The 18,601-nt window shown below is 41.8% G+C and overlaps 1 protein-coding gene across 4 annotated transcripts in view; it reads left to right on the forward strand.

Annotated features, from left to right (window-relative positions):
• The window catches only part of LOC133496413 (cyclin-dependent kinase 17-like), a 40,326-nt gene that overhangs the window by 529 nt on the left and 21,196 nt on the right, over positions 1 to 18,601 (forward strand). The window contains exons 2-3 of one of the 4 annotated variants that reach the window (XM_061812017.1): positions 5,005 to 5,165; positions 7,067 to 7,231. In XM_061812017.1, the coding sequence (XP_061668001.1) occupies positions 5,036 to 5,165; positions 7,067 to 7,231 (295 nt within the window). In that variant the 5' untranslated portion in view covers positions 5,005 to 5,035. Of the gene's footprint in view, positions 1 to 17; positions 235 to 5,004; positions 5,166 to 7,066; positions 7,232 to 15,829; positions 17,157 to 18,601 lie in introns of those variants that run through there. The other 3 variants (XM_061811999.1, XM_061811993.1, XM_061811984.1) reach the window with 3 other exon arrangements.

Here is an 18,601-nt window from a genome sequence, read left to right on the forward strand (position 1 = left end):
TTACGCGTGCTCACGTTTCAGAGCACAGTCATAACGAGTTTGAGAGAAACTTAGAGCAGCCGGTTTGGCACAGTCCGCGCACGGGAGTCCCGCAGCAGGGCCTGCGCAACTTTACCAGGCCCCGTTTGGTTCACCTTTCCCCGGCCGGTTGCGTCAGGAAAGCACGGGGTGATCGAGAAAGCAGCCGGAAGCGCAGGGCCTGGAATGCGGACGACGACTCTCTTGACAAGCTCGGTTAGTTCCGAGCAATGAGCCGACGCAACATTCGAATTCAAATAACAGTAAAAACAGTTTGAATTGTACTGTACTGAGTGACCCTACTTGCATGTGCACGTTTTGCTTTTGGGTCAGTTATTCATATGACGTGCCTTTGGTGTCCTCATCACAATCACTCAATCATGAAAATGAAGCAGAATAATTGCAATGTGAGGTCTTCTTTTTTTTTAATCAGTTGCCACACATTTGCACACCCGCCGGCACAAAGATAACCTCTCTAAAAACGTGTTTTCTTCATTTTATACCCATTGTTGTTATTGGATGTGGGCGATTTGCCATCTCACACATTGATCTTCTAACTACAGTGTGTGTGATAAGTGGTTAAATGATAGTAAATGATTTGCATATGGTTTTATAGTCCACAACAACTTTTTGTCCAAAACTAATCATTTCGAGCAGTATGGTTTTTTTTATGATCATATTGAACTTTTTGCATGGCTCCTTGAAATTGCCGTCCACACTGTCATTAACAAATCCTGTGATGTTTTCAGTGACATTATAACCAACCATTTTTTCATCTTTCTTCAATGAACCAATGGCGAGTTGATGAATATTTACACTTCAGTTTCTGTGTTTTCATCATACTATATATGTATAGCAGAATGTAGTCATCAAATTTCAATTGACATAAATACCTTTCATAAATTCAAAATATTTTCAACACTTCACTTCAGCTTGTTAATTGAATCATGTTGCTAAGATAAATTCCTAAAGTCAGCAAAACCACACATTTTCAATGTTTGGCACAACACCTACTTAATACCATTTTCTGGAGTTAAATGAAAAGTCTTTATTTGGGTGTAAAATTGGGAAGTCTAAAAGCCACATTATGGTCATATTTAGTCTTTACGTTAGAACCCAAAAAATAATTGTTCTAACCAAGAACGGTCGACTAATTTATCAATATAACATTTGCGTGATATTTAAATAATTAAACCAAAAATGATCAAACTATGCAGATGTAAATGCACAATGCAGGTTTTTAGAACAGCATATAAAGCTGCCCAATGTGTTTTTTTTCAAGTTATCATATTACTATAGTGGGTCTACTTTTGAATCCACAAAATGTTTTATACAATAACAAAAACTGTAGTTTAATTTCATGTATTGGTGGTTATTTCATTTGTGTCCTTGAATGAAGCAAACTGTTTTCATGGATTTTTGCCTGACCTTTCGCTGACAACTCTGTCAAGCAATCTCATCTCCTTTAGACAACACTGTAATTTCATTTCTTTTTGTTTTTTTTTTTAACAAAAAGGATTTTGGTTAAGTGACTCAAAATGCAGTCCTCGTTTGAATATCTGGTATTGTTTGTGACAGTCAGTATTTGGACATTAGTCATGGATCCTTGGCCAGCTGTGAAAAGCCATGTTCTGGGTGCTATTGAAGGCCCGTTGCATTATGTCCAATTGTACGTGCGACTGGGCATGCGTGCACACATTCTTGCGTAGAAGAATGCTTGTTTGTGAAGCACAGAGGCATAGGGACAAAGCCGTGTGAAACTTGTATTATGGTCCCTATCAGTGTGTCAAATGTGCAGCTTGGATAGCTGCCGTTTTGCTTCGTTGGCTGAGGGACGCGACACTGGCAAGGATCATGCTTTGCAACACTCATCGATCCATCTGGGTGTGTGGATGTGTAGTTAGAAGAGTGATGTAGTTGGTGATGTGGCGATAGTTTTTTTCCCCCTTTCTTTTCACTTGAGGGAGTGAAACTGTGGTTACAGTATGGGGCTGTAACCTAGCAACTCGAATGGTGTGCGTCCCGAATAAATCTGACTGTGTTCGTACCCTGCCCTCCTCGGGCGTGTACTACTTCACCTCACCTCTGTCCTACCACTACCCTGCCTGCACATTTGATGACACACATGCTCATGGGCAATTACCAGGGACAGCTAAGCAATACAGGTCAATGTTGTTGTTGGTTTGAGTTCACCTTTGGATAAATTAACCTGCAAACCTTTGGTCTCCTCTGTTTTATTGTTCCACTTTTGTAGCACACCTAGTACTGTTTGTATTCCGCAAATATGCGGAGGGTTAAAACTGCCTGTTTAGCGGAATGCATCATCTGGAGTGGCCATCCAGCCCTACCAACCCCCCTTGTCCATTAAGTGGGAGTTACAGAAGAGTGTTTTTTTTCCGGGTGTCTGGTGTTTGTGTGTGGCCTCTATGTGCTGCAACCTGAAGCCACATCTCTTTCCTCTCCACACACACGCAGGGTAGCCTGTCCTGCTGTATTCACTGACTTCATGTATCCAATGCACTTTATTTATGAAGTCATTTTGACAGAGGTACAAAATGCTTTGGTGAACCATTTAATGTATAGGGGATGTATAGTAGGGCGACACAGTCGTGCAGTTGTAAAGCATTGGCCTCACAGTTCTGAGGTCCCGGGTTCAATCCTGGACCCACCTGTGTGGAGTTTGCATGTTCTCCCCGTGCCTGCGTGGGTTTTCTCCGGGCACTCCGGTTTCCTCCCACAACCCAAAAACATGCAACACAAATTGGACACTCTAAATTGCCCCTAGGTGTGATTGTGAGTGCGAATGTTTGTCTTTATGTGCCCTGCGATTGGCTGGCAACCAGTTCAGGGTGTACTCCGCCTCTTGCCACTGACAGCTGGGATAGGGTCCAGCACTCCCCGTGACCCTTGTGAGGATATGTGACTAAGAAAATGGATGGATGGAGGGATGTATATTACTTCCCTTAATAATAGCTATTACAAATATTTTATTAGTGTCTTAAAGTTCTAAAATCTTAAAAATACTTTAAACCTACTTTTAAACCTAAACCTAGAAATGCCAGAGCTAGATGAAATAATACCCAGATGATTTTTATGAACTGCAGTGTAATTAGATTCTTGCTTCCATCCCTGACAATGCTAATTCACCACAGTTAAGATGAAGCCTGACAGAGAACACTTTTGCTGTTATTGTGTGTCAGCTGTTTTGCCAATAATAGAACATGTCTGTTCCTGACAAAATTGGATGAGGAGAACCTAATCTCCTTGTTTGAACAGTGTAGTCTGGGAAGACATGCAAACGATGGGGGAGGGATCCCCGTTAGTCCATTACTGATATAAAATAATGTTAGCATGTCCCCTTTTGCTCTTTTGTAACCCTCTCCCTAAAGATTATTTGTAAACACATGAGGTGCCAAGTGTGTACAACTGGCCTACAAATAATTGTTGGCTGAAAGTGGAAAAATTACGTTTGTCCTGATTGCGGCTCACAGGGTTTGAATTCCCTCACGACACTTGGTGTCTCTTAATAGGCCTGAAAGACTGACAGCCTGAAAGAATGAATAGCTTTTGTTCCATGCTCAGAGGTTGGACACAGAGAGAAAGGCAATGTGTGCTTTATACTTGTGTTGTTAGCTGTGCATATGTGTTTGTGTGCATGTGTGTTTGTCAGCAGCAGAGCACTTATGGATGAGATAGAAGAAGCAGGAAGTGGAGGCTATACAAAAATAATCTACTGCGGTGACCTGTAGCTCCAGGCAAGATAAGCAAGCAAAACATAAGGGGAAAAAAACACTCAAACACCCAGACACACATGGAAATAAAAATTGTTCACTACCCTCTGGGAGGTGCTACACAATAACACAACCCTAAACAGCACGATGACCATACAGTTAAAAATTGTCTTATGCTCATCAGTACCCTCTAAAACAGCTAACCATACATATTGTGCAGATTTCTACTTTGACTCTGTATCTCTGTAGGGTTACTGTGTCTGTTTGTATAAAAACTGAATGCACAGTATATTTATATATGTTCAGTAGCTGCGATTGGCAGGAAATCGCTTGAGGGTCTTGCCCAAAGTCGGTTGAGATAGGTTCCGGTACAACCGTAACTTGGGCCTGACTGACTTGGATTTTTTTGAGGGAGATGCTGATTCTGATATTTGAAAATACATTTGATCACCATCCATCCATCCATCCATCCATCCATCCATCCATCCATCCATCTTCTATCGCTTATTTGAGGTCATGTCGCGAGGGTCATAGCTTTAGCAGGGTTGCCTGGACTTCCCTTTCCCCATCCACTTCATTGTGGGTTTCCTTTGCTCCGGTCGGGTGGCCGTGTGAGCTGGGTGGTGGCCGAAGGCGGGGACTTTGGTGGTCCAATCCCCAGCTACAGAAAAGTAAATATTGTAGATATATTTGGGGGGCATCCCAATACACCATTTTTTAAAATGACATCAGTTGTCACCTCTACTTTTTACAAAAATATTTCTACATAATTGATTTGAATGTTATCTAAAAATTGGCCGAGAAGGCATTCGCACATGAAATCTTTGCAAGAGCTTGCAAACCTTTTCTCCCCCCAGTCACGTCACCTTAGGGGTTTTACAAGGTCGTGAAGTCACAAGTTGTCCATCATCGCTCTTCTAAGGGAAAGGCAAACATTTAGACCGAGCATTTTCATTTGTTACTCTCTTTCTCCCCTTTTATTTTTTCTGAGCCTGCCTCACTCTGTCACCCCGTGTTTTTCATTCTGCAATGTTTGCACTTGGGATACGTAACAAAGAGAACTCGCGCTGAATGAGCAAACACAATCATCAGGAAGCCCAATGACTTCTGAAAATGCGCACTGGCTGCAGTACTGCAGTATATTCTCTGTCCAAAAAAAAAAAAAAAAAGGACTGATGGGAGTATTCAGATATGAGAGCCTAAATGAGCACAGCAAGCATAATGTGGCATGATGATGGTTGTCTCTCCTTGTCAGGAATCCGGGTGCCGAGGTTGCACCTGAGAACATGGACCGGATGAAGATAATCAAACGGAGGCTGTCCATGTCTTTACGCAGCGCTCGACCCGTTGACGACTCCCTGTCTGAACTGGCAGAGCAGATGGCTTTAGATGATCCATCAACAGCCAGGGATAATGGTGAGATACACGCACGCATATGCACACACTTTTCAAGACTTATCAAACCAACCAGTCCAGTTCAATTCAACTTGCCAAGTTGTATAGATGTGATGGCGAGGTTTGTAAATTGTCCAAAAGCTATGAAGGACATCCTGGGTGTCAAAATCTGCTTCTTTTCTGAAATTTTGTAGTTCAAAAGCAGTACAATTGAACTGAACCAGAGAGAATCAAGCTGTATTTGGTGGAAATAAGTCCTGTCTTTCCTATTTCCTTCATTATAAGCCTTTTTTTAAGCAGGACACATTAGTGTAAGTGAACATGCAACTGTTACATATTTTAAGTTTTTATTTTTTTCAATTGATCATCTGTGCTTTTCAATGCTTTTTGCGTCCACTGCAGCCATCTTAACCGTCATCCACCACCCACCACCTATTCAAGTTGTACTTTTCTTATTTGTGGTGATCATCAAGATTGAAAGTGACTGTGTTTTTTGTTCATGCACACACATTTGTGCTCTTTTAGAAATTATAGGCATAAGGAAAGTCATTGCTGTACTTGCAGTTGCCATCTACTGGGCATTTTGAAGGACTGCTCTTGCATCATGCCAACAGTTTCATGTGAGACAGTAGTGTGTGTGTGTGTGTGTGTGTGTGTGTGTGTGTGTGGGGGGGGGGGGGTATTTCAGCCATATTCTCCCACCAAACTTAAACCAGGTCAGAGTGAAGGAATGTTTCACTTTCTCTTCTCTCACACTCTTACCAAACAACAAAGAAGTGTGAAAACAACTATTCAAATTTCAGTGTTCATTTATAGCCCTTCAGCCAAGATATGATGGCTGCTCTCCAATCTGTTAATACACGGCCAGAGTTGTTTTTGTAATGTGTTGGCTATAGATAGAATATTAATTTCACTGTCATCGCATTAATTTACCTTGCCCCTTTTTGCTCCTACGTGTCTTTTTTTTTTTTTTTTTTAGCAATTAATTTATTTTGTCATGATAGCTGATTTTATTTTAGTTCATATCCGGGGCCAAAAGGGAAGACTGAGCAGAAAAGAAGTCACATGAAGGAAGTGATGTAGATAATGGAAGACATTAAACTTTGATCAGTGTATTGTGTTTTTTACTTGCCCCTCCCGTACACACCTTTCACTTAATCCAACTAAGTAGAAGAGTGGTGAAACATTCCTCCCTAATTCAAAGTGCTAATCAGAAGCAAAATGGAGGCCGGTGCTGACCTGATCTCCTACCTTTATTTTTGGGGGAGATTTGGGTTGCTTAATGGGGGCTGTGAGAGAAGTGTGTGGATTTCAGGCTAAATGCTAAACCCGAATATCCGGTTGTGGAGGAAATTTGGGATTATTAAAAAGCCAGAAGGTGTGTCATGTGCCCAATGCACATATGCGGTTTAATGATTTTTAATCACAACGATGGACATTGTGCCGACAAGACATTTTGCCCACATATGTTCTCGTTATTTCTAGTTTTGTCACAGTGTATCTTACCATTTCTAACTAGCTATTGCAGTTCATTCAATAAATATTTTAATTCCACTTCTGATGCCTTTTAGGCTTAGTCGTACTCGTTTTTTCATGTGCATGTTCTCTTTTCCATTCTATTTTTTCTTTGAATATTTCTTACTTTCCATCACTGTTACTGAAGTATTCGTACAGCAATATAGAACCCACAACAAGCTCTCACCGCAAGTCTACATTACATTTTCCTACTAATACTCAGGCGTGATGAACCTTTCCTTTTCTGTCTTCCTCATGTTCCCATGTTGATTCTTTATTGTGGTGTTCCTTTCTTCCATTTTCTTCTCTTTGTCTTTTTTGTGGCTTCTTTTTCACACCCTATCTTGCTCTATCTTTGTTCCTTTTCTCTCTGGCTCCGGCTGCTCCTCTGCAATCGTGTGGCTCAGTGCCGATGGCGGTGAGCGCCTTGCATCCTCCCGCCTCCCACAGTGCTCCCTCCTTCCTGCGTCAGTATGCCGGTCATCTGGGCCGCACTGCCCTGCGCAGGGAGCCGGGTGGGGGGCTGGAAAGAGACAGAGCCTATCTAAGCCTGCACAGGACTGGATCTCTGGGTACAGACACACTTGCAAAAACACACATGCACGCGCCCCCACACACACAACCACTTTTATACTTCATACTTTTGGACTGAACAGTCTGTATTGTCCTCAGTGAGTGCAGAGAAAGAACCACTCACCTAATTGTTGTGTCAATTCAAGAACTGCCAAGACTGCCATTCCACATAAAAATAGACTTGCTGTCCTTCTGTTCACTTGTACACGTTTGTCAAATCAATGCTTTTTCTCAATACTGATTATAAGAAACATTCAAGCATTATTTTTAAAATGTCAGGTGTTCAGTTCATTACTACTATGCTGTACTTGTATCTCAAGTTTTCCCTCACGAGTCACACTCCCATGTCAAGTGACCGCTGTATTGGACTTTTTCCATCAAGAGATAAACAAATGGAAAAGCACTGATGATGTTGCATCTCCAGATAATTGCAGCACTTTGTAGCACCCAATCCAAATGCTATGATGTCATCCTGAAATTGCTTCCAGCCCCTTTGGTTCATTTTTTAATAGCATTTGGAAATTACTGTGTTAAGCTTGGCTGCATTAGCCAGCATCATTGCCCTCAATTATTTGTGTTGTTTGGCAATCCAAATTCAAACACAGTCAGTATGAAATGTTCAATTTACAGTTACAGTAAAGTCCAGGTGTGCTCACGCTTTGTGGTAGCGTTTTCTGTTTGTTTTGAGTGGTGGCGTTTAGTGGGAATAAAACTCCCATTCACAATATTTGGCTATCGAGTGTTTTGTGTGAATGTGTAAAGATAAAACTGTAATGACCTTAATCCAACATACGCAAAAGCAAGCCCACAGCTCATACAATCACTTTTCCCTCCCTCTGTCAGTCTAAAATTTGTAATCTAACCGGTCGTCTGTCGTGGCTCTCTTTCAAGCACTGTGACAGAAAGGCTAATACGGAGACAGTGGAATGGCGGGATTGAAGGAGGGAAAGGAGGATTTGGAGATGGTGCGAAGAATTGATTTACATCACATAAAAGAATGGAGAGGGGGCTGGGTGAGCAGTGCAGATGAAGATGGAGGGGCTTCAGTGGTATCAGAGTGCTCCCTCCACATTGGAGTCATATTAGCTAGATGCTATGTGTCCCCTGAGTCCTTCCTTGGCTAAGTGAGCTGCACACTGACTGCAGAAAAATCCTCGCATCTAAACTAATCTTGTGCAAGCAAGAATCTTGAGTAAATAAAATGATGCCTGTCCAGAAATAAGAAGACCGCTTTGAAATACTTAACATCGCAAATGCACGGAAGACTGTAAGACATTTTCCAGTAAAAGCACATTAAATTTAAGAAAATTGCAGAGGTAGGCACCATCTCAGTAACTCACTGCTGTGTTTCCCCTCGCATTGCCATCTTCCTTCAGATTGGCAAACATACAGTAGGTTAAGTTACTCATGGATTTGTTAGAAATCCAAGACAGACCACGCAGCTAATTTAGTGTGGGTTGCTTCACTAACTCATCATGAATTGAGACCTAAACAGAGGAATCTGTAAGTGCAGAACTGTTGTGTGCTGGGTGACGTCATTCTGTGAAATCTGTGGGCTGGAATGGCATGGATCGCGTACGATGCAGTAGCCAGAACTAATGCCACTCCATTATTCAAACTGTGACAAGACTTGTGTGCCTGCATGTGTGTGTGTGTGTCTTCTGGTTGGTCTCGCTGACTCACTTTGTGCCATTCGGCAGTCGGAGCACGTCGCGCCCTTAAGAGCGACATGATGATGCAATCTCACTTTCCTGCTGCACTAAAGAGATGTCTGTCCTCCCTCAGTAATTTGCTAACTTGCTCTATCCTTCTGTATGAGTATTAATTTAAATACACTTTTCATCTTTGTAAGTGGGCTTCACTGTCATGCTTTTACTGTACGGATAGTGTAGGTTTGTCCAACAGCCAGAGCGCTTTTAACAAGTTAGCGATTCATTTGTTGGTTACTGGGCTGACATCTAAAGTACCTGCACTGAAAATGAGTTCACCCCTCTCTCTTTCTGTTTGGCTGAAAAAAAGATAATATTGAAACTGCCTGCTTATTTAAAATGTGATGCAATGTCTGCCACTTTTCCTTCTTTCCTTCACATCCATCTGTCCATCCATTTTCTGAGCTGCTTATCCTCACAAGGTCACAAGGGTCATGGGAGCATCCTTCCTATTATTATCCTTGTTAAGCAGTTAAGGCAATTGATAGTATAGTTAGTCTCTCTGGGATTGAAACACTATTTTTTTAAATGGTGGATATTTTGATATTTCCACCATTTTTTATCCATTGATTGCTCCTGCAGTCTCTCTCTCTTTCTATTATTTTTTCTCTTTCTCTTTTTCTCTCTCTCTCTCTCTATCTCTCTCTCTCACTCTCTCTCCTTCTTTGTATTTCACTATATCTCAATATATTCTGTTTAAATCTGTGTATCGTTTTAAGTGTGTTTGAAGACCCAAAAACAATTTCAAGTAAAAAAAAAAAAACAACAAAAAACAAATTTCCATACCTATTTCTTATTGCTGATTTTAAATTATTGCTGCGGTTTGAATTGTAACCCCCCCCCCGTAATTGGAGGGGGGCGGGTAATGTAGTCCCATCTAAATGTCATTTAGCAGATGAAAGCAGAATGTGGCAAAATGTAACTCCTACATTACTCCCACTTTACATCATGACCTTGTCTTTGCGTAGGATTTAATGCATTAACAGTGCATTAACTGCTGTCTTTATTCCCCAGTACTGCCGGCACATCCGTTTGCTTGCACTAACAGAGTTCACGGCGGACTGGATTTAATAACAATAGCATTGAGTCTGTTTAAAGATGGGCTTGTAAGCATTTTCCTTTTGTGCTTTTAGTGAGACCAGCAAATATTTGGGGTGTATGAAACATGTTTCTCAAATGGCAATTATTCAGAGTTATACAAGAAATGATCCACAATCAAAATAATTTAGCAAAGGGAAACATTTCTCCTGGAAGTTTTTCATTTAGCAGTTAAATAATAGGGTCAAGGAAATTGTCACTTGCTAAACCCCACATACGAATGCTTTCTTAAAGGTCAAGTGTCATGAACTGGCTGATATTTAGTATGTTATTAATGAAAAAATGGCGGCCAGTATGGACCCATCCATTTTTGATTTTGACATATATGGCTTTTTGTAACTCCCGCCATGAAAATCCTCTCGAGGGATTTGTTTTCGACAAGAAGCAGGAAGTGACGTTGGATGCAGTAGCTCGCTCAAGTGGGCTCGTTTTTTTCTATTAGTTTTACCTGCAGGAAGGTAGCTCGTTGTTCCTTCGTGTTAGCCAAAATGCCGGGTCGTTGCATTGCTGGATATTGCTCGAACACTTGGGAGGATAGATTTACCCTTCATAAGTTTCCAAGAGACCTGGTTCGTTGTGAAAAATGGATTGCACGGGTGCAAAGAACAAGAGCTTCGTGGGTTCCAAAAGACAGGTAGGTGTGTATAGAGCTACTAAAAAAAACAATAGTTAGGCGGAGGACGTAATCCTTTCAGAACAAAACTAAGGATCTGCGTCCGTAAGTCAGAGGTGCTAAATGTGTCAATGTGCCCGACGGCGCCGTGTCCGCCGATCACGGCTTCGGCCAAGCTTCCGTGTCCCACGAGCCGCCGCCGAAGAGGTGCCTCGTGAACGAGCACGGCTTTGGTCGTGCTGGCTCATACATACTGTCTGGGAGTCTGTTGTCAGTTAGAAGTTATCCGCATATCATCTAAATATGCCTCGAAACAATAGAGTAGTATTGCCCCGGACACTTCACTCGATTGTGAGATGCTCTCTTCTTTGAAAAGAGGTTCCGTGTGTCGTAGTAGATAGGCGGACGAGCCGCCGGCCAAGCTGAGCCTCGTGGACAAGCACGGCTTCGGCCGAGCTGGCTCATACATATTGTCTGGGAGTCTATTGTCAGTTAGAAGTAATTCGCATATCATCTAAATATGGCTCGAAACAATAGGGTAATATTGCACTCGATTGTGAGATGTTCTCTTCTTCAAAAAGAGCTTCTGTGTCTGAAGGGGCATTTCCCATAGTAGGGGCCACAGCGTGTTTTCAATGGCGAATGTCCGGAGTGACATCACGGACAGTAGATACAGCCAATATGGCGATCAGTTGGATGTCGAATGACACTTCCGCAACCTGGATGACACCCTCGCCACTCATTTATTTTTTTGTATGGAAACAAAAACAAACGAGCAAGACATGAACTTGGGACACAAGAAAACAAACCATGAAACAATAGTACTGGTAGATATAATCTCATGACAATAATCCTGTAAACATCTTGAAATTTACTTTATGAAAGCCAGTACAAATTTGTCAGTGGGTAACAAGAAGAATGCTGAAAGCAGCAAGAAGGAACAATTGCATTTTTTCTTTGCAACTGTAAAATGCAGTTGCCCTCAGGTCACTGTTGTATATAATATTTAACAATCTATTGCATAATGCAAATGTACTGCTTTTGTTAACCCCCTTAACACATTGCCAATGTTATAGAACTTCCTAGTAAATGAAGGTCCCTGCTAAACATAAATCCTGTCCACTACGACTGATCATTTGGAGCCCTTTACCTCGTTCACATTGAGCAATATTATTAGTTGCTACACTATAGGTACATTGTAATCTTAAAGAATTGCAAAAATTCCAGACTAAATTTGCAGGTTTGATTAGACCTGCAAATATGGAACAGGGTTTTCGAGTGCTGAAAAAAATGGGACCTGTGTGACCATTTTCAGTAAAGTGTTTACCCAATGTAGCAGATATTTCGCCTCAGGTGAGCAATGACTTATAAATTTTCATTTTAATCAGACCTATTGCTCAAGCAGCAGGACTATTCAGGAATTTACCGTAATTTCCAGCCTACAGAGCGCACCTGATTATAAGCCTCACCCAGTACATTTGTAAAGGAAATACCAATTAGTACATACATAAGCCGTGTTAAAGCCCCATGTGCCCACTTTGAAACATGAGATATTTACAAAGACGGTACACAAAACGAGTTTTCAAAGTTTTAATACCTTAGTTTAGCTTAACATAGCAACAACACAGTACCACGAACAGGGCTGGTAAAAAGAAAAAAAAAACATTGGTTAAAAAAAAAAAACAGCCATGGCAGCTACACAGTAGCAACACGGTAGCACAGCACTAACAAGGCCAGTTAAAAAAAACGTATCTAAATCAGTGAGACGTGGCAGTAACACAGCAGCAACACTGTAGCGCAGCGCTAACAAGGGCGGTTAAAAAAAACATACAGGTAAAAATCACTGAGACACGGCAGTAACACACCAGCGCGGCGCTAATGCTAGCACAGCGCTAACAGGCCCGGTTAAAAGAAAATACCGGTAAAAGTCACTTTCTTGGCACATACATTCCACCAGTCTCACTCTTACTTTTTCTGCTGTAGTGCGGCTGTTAGAAAAAATGCACATATTAGCTGCATCACTGCGTAACCCACAGGGTTTAAAGCGTGTGAAAAAAGACGCGTTTTATTGGCCGGAAATTACTGTAAGTCAATTACTCTTGTTATCTGTTAATACCCTTGAGCAAGGCGCTGTTCTCTATCCTCCCACTGTTTGTGCACCCTTTTAACTTTGACATCTCTGCTTGCATACCTGCGTGTGTGTGACTTCATTCTATGTGCAACACAAAAATATTTGCAGCAAAGAGTATTCTGAATTTCCCCTTGAGAGATTATTATAATTTGGATAATGAACAAATAAATAATTGAAAGGAGCTGTTCACGTCATTTTCTGAAAGTGGGGGGCTAGGATTGTTGAATATTTCCAAATAAAGCCATAGCGAGGGTTCATTAACTGCATTGGGAACTCACACATACAGAATGGAACTGGTAGCTGGCAGTCACCCCTCTAGAGTCAGTGTTTTAAATAGCAAGAGTCCATAGATGCAGATGTAATTACCTGAGTCGAAATTCACCTTCCCTCCAGCCCTGTAAGTCACTTTTGGCATGCTTCCATTCCTCTGGGATGATATACTCTTCGATTTTTTTTTTTCAAAATAATATCTTGTCTGGAAGCAGTTTGTGGTATTCAAGATTAGAATAGAAAAACAACACAGTAACGGGACAATTTAGTGGCACATTTTGCTAACACATCTGTCTAGCACTCCAAGGCAGTGGCTACCAGAATCTGATTCTCAGCTTTGACCAGTTTGTACTCCTGCCACTCTTGAGTTCCTCACACCATTACAAAAACATACAAGTTAAGTGTATTGAAGACTGGGAATTGTCCGTAGGTGTGAATGTGATACAACTGACAGTATGTGTGAGTCTCACTTTTGGTAGTGATGGCTTAGTGACTACGTTGTCGTCCTTGACCTTTAATGAGTCTTTGGCTCAAAGATCCCCAATTCTACATCAATAAGTCAAGGCTCCGTCACACCATGACTTTCTGGTTAACATCCTCTGAACATTTCAATCGTTCTATTTTTCAGCGTTCTCAAACACGGATGACACATGTGACGTGTGATTAACGTGTGACTAACGCATGACTTAACGTGTGTCTAACGCACGAAAAGCGTGTAACAGTGACCAAATAAGATACCCCTAAAAATCATTAACGTGTGCAAACGCATCATTGGGGCGCGACGAGCGATTTGTCAATGTAAGACGAGCGTGTTGAGCGTGTGACCAATGGTTGAATAACGACAGAAAAGCGTTTTCCTGACGTGTAATTTTTACAGTGGAACCGGCACTAAAACGTTGGAAAGTTCATAGTCACTTCAGTTGTTGTCGTGAATTAGAACAGTGAGCATCGTGCCGCAGAGAAGAAAAAAAGTTAGGGCACGGACTTCAGCAACTAGCGCTGCTAGTAAGAAAGCTAAGCCTCTTTCATCACGAGCAATGTGTTTGGAGGAAAAACAACAGCAAGAGGAAGAGCACGTCCGCGAAGTCACGCACCATGTGACACACCCTGGGGACCCTAAACACCTTGCAAACCCCAGTGAGGACGGTCCGACAAAGAGACAAAAGAATCAGAGAAAGGATTGCAGGATCCTGGACCGGGCTGTTGAGGATAGTCTGGTGGAATTTTTCCGCGAAAACAAACTGCTGCTTTCTGGATATTCCATAGTAGGTGGTCTCTACTGTAGCTAAATATTAAATGGACCTTGCTTTTACAAAGCATCGGTTTATATACCCGTTCGTTTCACTTTGGTTACACGCTATGTGCGATAGGGGATTGTTCAGTGGGCGTTGACAGGTTGCCAGTGAGTCGTTCACTGCAAAGCAAACGATCAAGTAACAACCATGTAAAGCTGGAGTTACGAATGACTAACGATGGGCAAACGCGTGCAACACTCGGCGAACCTTAGTAAAACGTTACATGGATGTTCTTGAATGTTCTGCAGTGTTTAAAATTAAATGTTGATGAACGCTGGTCTCGGTGAGAACTTTTGTGCATGTTCACAACTTTTTTCCGGTCCAGCGTTCTCCGCCGATTCCCAGCGATCATTGACGTTCACTGGCGTGGAAACAACGCTACTCTGGAGCTATCCTGGCGACCGTGGGCGACTACCAACATTTCCTCAAACGCTATAGGATGCTGGCCAGATTGCATGGTGTGACGGGGCCAACAGCCATTACGCTCTAAGTCTTATTCCTCAAATATTTTGTCACTCTACTTGCTTGTAAATAGACTTTTCAGGGGTCTTTACTTGTGTATTTGTTTTCTAAAGACTGTTAACATACTCCTTACATTTGAAAACAGACATTTGTACTTTTTTAATTTTTTTTAGGTCAAAATGGGCTTGTAAATGTTTTTAACCTCACAAATGACCCGAAGCGAAAAGTATCCAACTAGAGAGAGGTAAAGTCAACCATGGAGATTTTAATGGCTTGCTGATGTTGAGGCGTTATGAGACGGAAAAAACAGCGACTGCAGTGATATGGAGGAACGTGAACCAGGAAGCTTTGATGAATATTGCTGCAACAGATTTAGAGAAGCAAGGTATTCCCCATTAAAGTCCCCATGGGGAACGAGTTAGAGTGTCTGCCCCACAGTTCTGAAGAGCAGGGTTCAAATCCTGGCTCAACTAAACTCAGACACAGCACAAATCAGGTCATGAAGTGATTCCATTCAGTATGTTGACTCTAAAGATTTGTTTAATTGAACAAATTGTTCACAAACGGCAGAACGTTAGTGTCAGTACTTTTGCTAATTCTGTCGTCATCACCAAAGTAAATAGATCTAACTACTTCTTTAGTGGTTGGTTAAAAAGATAGTGCTTGTAATCAAGGTAAAAGTGTTGACGTACTTCAAGTTAAATGTCCCATCAGAATCATAAAACTGAACTCGTTTTTTCTACAAGTAGCAAAAATACATCAAAAAGTATTGCCAATGTTATCGAACTTTCAATGGCATGCAATTATATATATTGTATGTAAATGAAGCCACTGTTTTATTATTGGATGTAGTATTACTAGGCCTAGCTAATATTCTGACAGTACAGCAATTATGTTGTTGTTTTTTAGTTAATTGAAAACTTATCCAGCCAATTATGGTACTAGTTTAAACATTGCTGTCATGTTCAAAGAAGAAATACTGTAATCGTGCTGTGGTAGTAATGGAGCATTTGCTATGCTGTTATCCATCCATGTTGAAAACAAGCTCTTAATGCTCCCTGTTAATATTATTATTGACATGCCCATGGTTGCAAGTTGTTTGTATCCTCTGCTATGCCATCTTTACCGGGTCACACACTTTCTCTATGGACAGTGGCACACGTCGGGCTGAGTGTGTACTCTACATGCACGCCCGTTGGTCATAGAGGAGGATTAGAATAGAATGATCAAAGTGGAAAGAAGGTAACAGACCAATAATTGGGGCAATGATGCCACTTTGAAGCTCCTGTGTTTTAATTTAACAAAAGAGAGATGGAAAGTGAATGAAACAATGATGCAAAGGCGCTGCAATAAAGACGCTGATGATGCAGAAAAAAAAGGTTAATGTTGAGTCGCCCCAATCGGGAACAAGACTCTTTGTGGACCCAGATTGATGGAAGCAGGGAGGGAGCGTGTTTGAGATAGAAAAAGAAAAAGAAGAAAAAAAGAGAGAGCCAAAGATTGATATCACTGGAGAGGTAGGAGGGTATTGGCAAGGTGAAGGGAGGGAACTGGACGACTAACAACACTGAAAGCACTGATAGAGCGCCAGAGGCAAGGAGGAAGACATCGAGCAAGGGGAGTGGAAAGAGGGAGAGGCTGAATAGAGTGCTGCGATGAATAGAAGACGATGAGGCACAGCAACATTTCAGAGAGGGAGGAAGAAGAGCGGGACATTGGGATAATGCAGATGATGAAGCAAGCTGGATATGGAGAGGAGAGCTGGCCGCCACACACTTAAGACACAAGAAAGTCTGCCGTCAAGACGACTTGCCCGTTCGGAGAGAAAATCACCTGTCATGTTTGTTCGGCTTGACTTTTTTCCGACTGTCTCTGCAGCATTATGCCTGCCTGCACTCTTTGACCTTCCTTAGTCAGCACACAGAGTGTGACTGCAGGGAAAAGGAGGGAAGCATAAAAGGGAGTGTCTACGGGTGCAACTAGAAAAGTGGAGTAGTAGCTGAGGGAGTTGTTGCATCACAACAGGATCACCTGCCTCCCCCACCTACCCTCACCCTCCAAACATGTTCTTCGCTGCATGTCTCACCTGGAAGTACTAAAGCAGCCTGAAAATTGGAATCTTCTGGCACTGCACTGAAGTTATTGTCTTGGACTTTTGCAAACGGTACTCCTTCCGAGCAATGGATGATTCTGGAAACCCCAAAGGGGGTCCTGCAAGCGGCCCTCCGGTGGGAGACCCTCGCATGGTGGAGGTTAGAATGGGGGAGAGAGAGCCACCATTGAGGATGTCACCCTTTCGTATGCTCCGTGTGCTTGACTCATGTCGTCCTCCGGGAAGCCGTATTGGTGAGTGTCATCGCTTCTATTAAAGATTTGCGCACCTGCAATGGGGGGATGACGATTGGCTAGATTACCACAGTTTTAGGAATTTTTCATGCCAAATGTCGGGAATTTATGCATCCTTATAAGAGGTTGTGTGTGATGTCATAAATATGATGCAAAACGTTTTAAGTGATTTTATAACAGGGCCGTAAATGATCTTCATACTGAATGTTGCTTTCTCCTGTAATTTAATTGCTGTGTCCATTCTCTAACTTGAATCAGTCCACTCCAAATATGACTCCTTTCGAGAAAAAGAAAGTTGCTTCCGGACAGTGTCGCTGGTTATCCTCCCAGTCGTTCATCTTTAATATTTTAAAAACTCGTTTACTTGTCAGTACAATGACTCCAGCAGCTCTATTCTTGTACACTTTATAAATTTAGAGGGTATTCTATCACAAGCTTTAAATCACTTTCAGACCCAGAGGAGCTTCAAGGGATGATTCGGTTCAAAGTATGGCAATAACAGTTGGTAATGGGGTGGATGTGGTCAGTGAGTAGAAATTTTACCATTGTCCCCTTGAGCAACCTGATTACTACTATTTCATGTGAATCTCAAGTGGATTCCACCCAGAAATATTTTAGTATCTCTACTTGCTAAGACCATCCATGTCTGTTATCAGACAAATTAGAGGATATCGTAGTAATGTGACATAGAGATGGTTTCATATGAAGGCCGCACACCCGTCCATAGTGGGGTGTCAACAGCTCACAACAGGGTACCCAGGCCTCACACGGGCAGTCAAGAGTTACTGATGACATTTACTATCTGCTGTGGAAATGCCAAGTTACAGAGGCTGTTTGCAGGAGGGACACATGCATGATCTTTCGGAATGTTTTGGTACGCAAGTTTTGGAATTTTCCTTCCGCATAAGGTGGCTTATTTCATTGACCCACATCACTTGACTATTTACACAAATACAACACAGCACTTCTGTATACACAACAAAGTTCTGTAACCCACTTAGTATTATTATGCATGGGTAAGTATTTGTTGCTTGCCCCTTTTGGAGTGTCTGTTCTCGTTTCTGTCTGGCATTGAGTAGATTATCGGGGATGAATGTCTTTCTCTTCCTCAGGTGTCAGTTAACATGAGTTTAATGTTTCACCGTTGAGGTGCTTAGAGCTAATGCCTGATAATAATACTGCCTACTCAGCTTTCTGAAGAAATTAAATTCTGTAAGCATATCCTTTCTCATGCGTTTAGTCCATTGGAAGAAGCATTCATCAGTGGGAAACATCAATAGCGAGTTATGACATAATTTCGAAAGCATTTGTACAGGTGACCGGATTTTTGCTGAAAATGCAGCCACAAGTTTTTGGAAAAAAAGTCCAATACAAAGAAGCCCTGTCCACTCATATTTGAAGTAACAGTGTTTTAATCATGTTTTATTACACATTATTACAATTTT

The sequence above is a fragment of the Syngnathoides biaculeatus genome, chromosome 2 (genome assembly GCF_019802595.1).
Source record: "Syngnathoides biaculeatus isolate LvHL_M chromosome 2, ASM1980259v1, whole genome shotgun sequence".
NCBI classification, from domain to species: domain Eukaryota; kingdom Metazoa; phylum Chordata; class Actinopteri; order Syngnathiformes; family Syngnathidae; genus Syngnathoides; species Syngnathoides biaculeatus.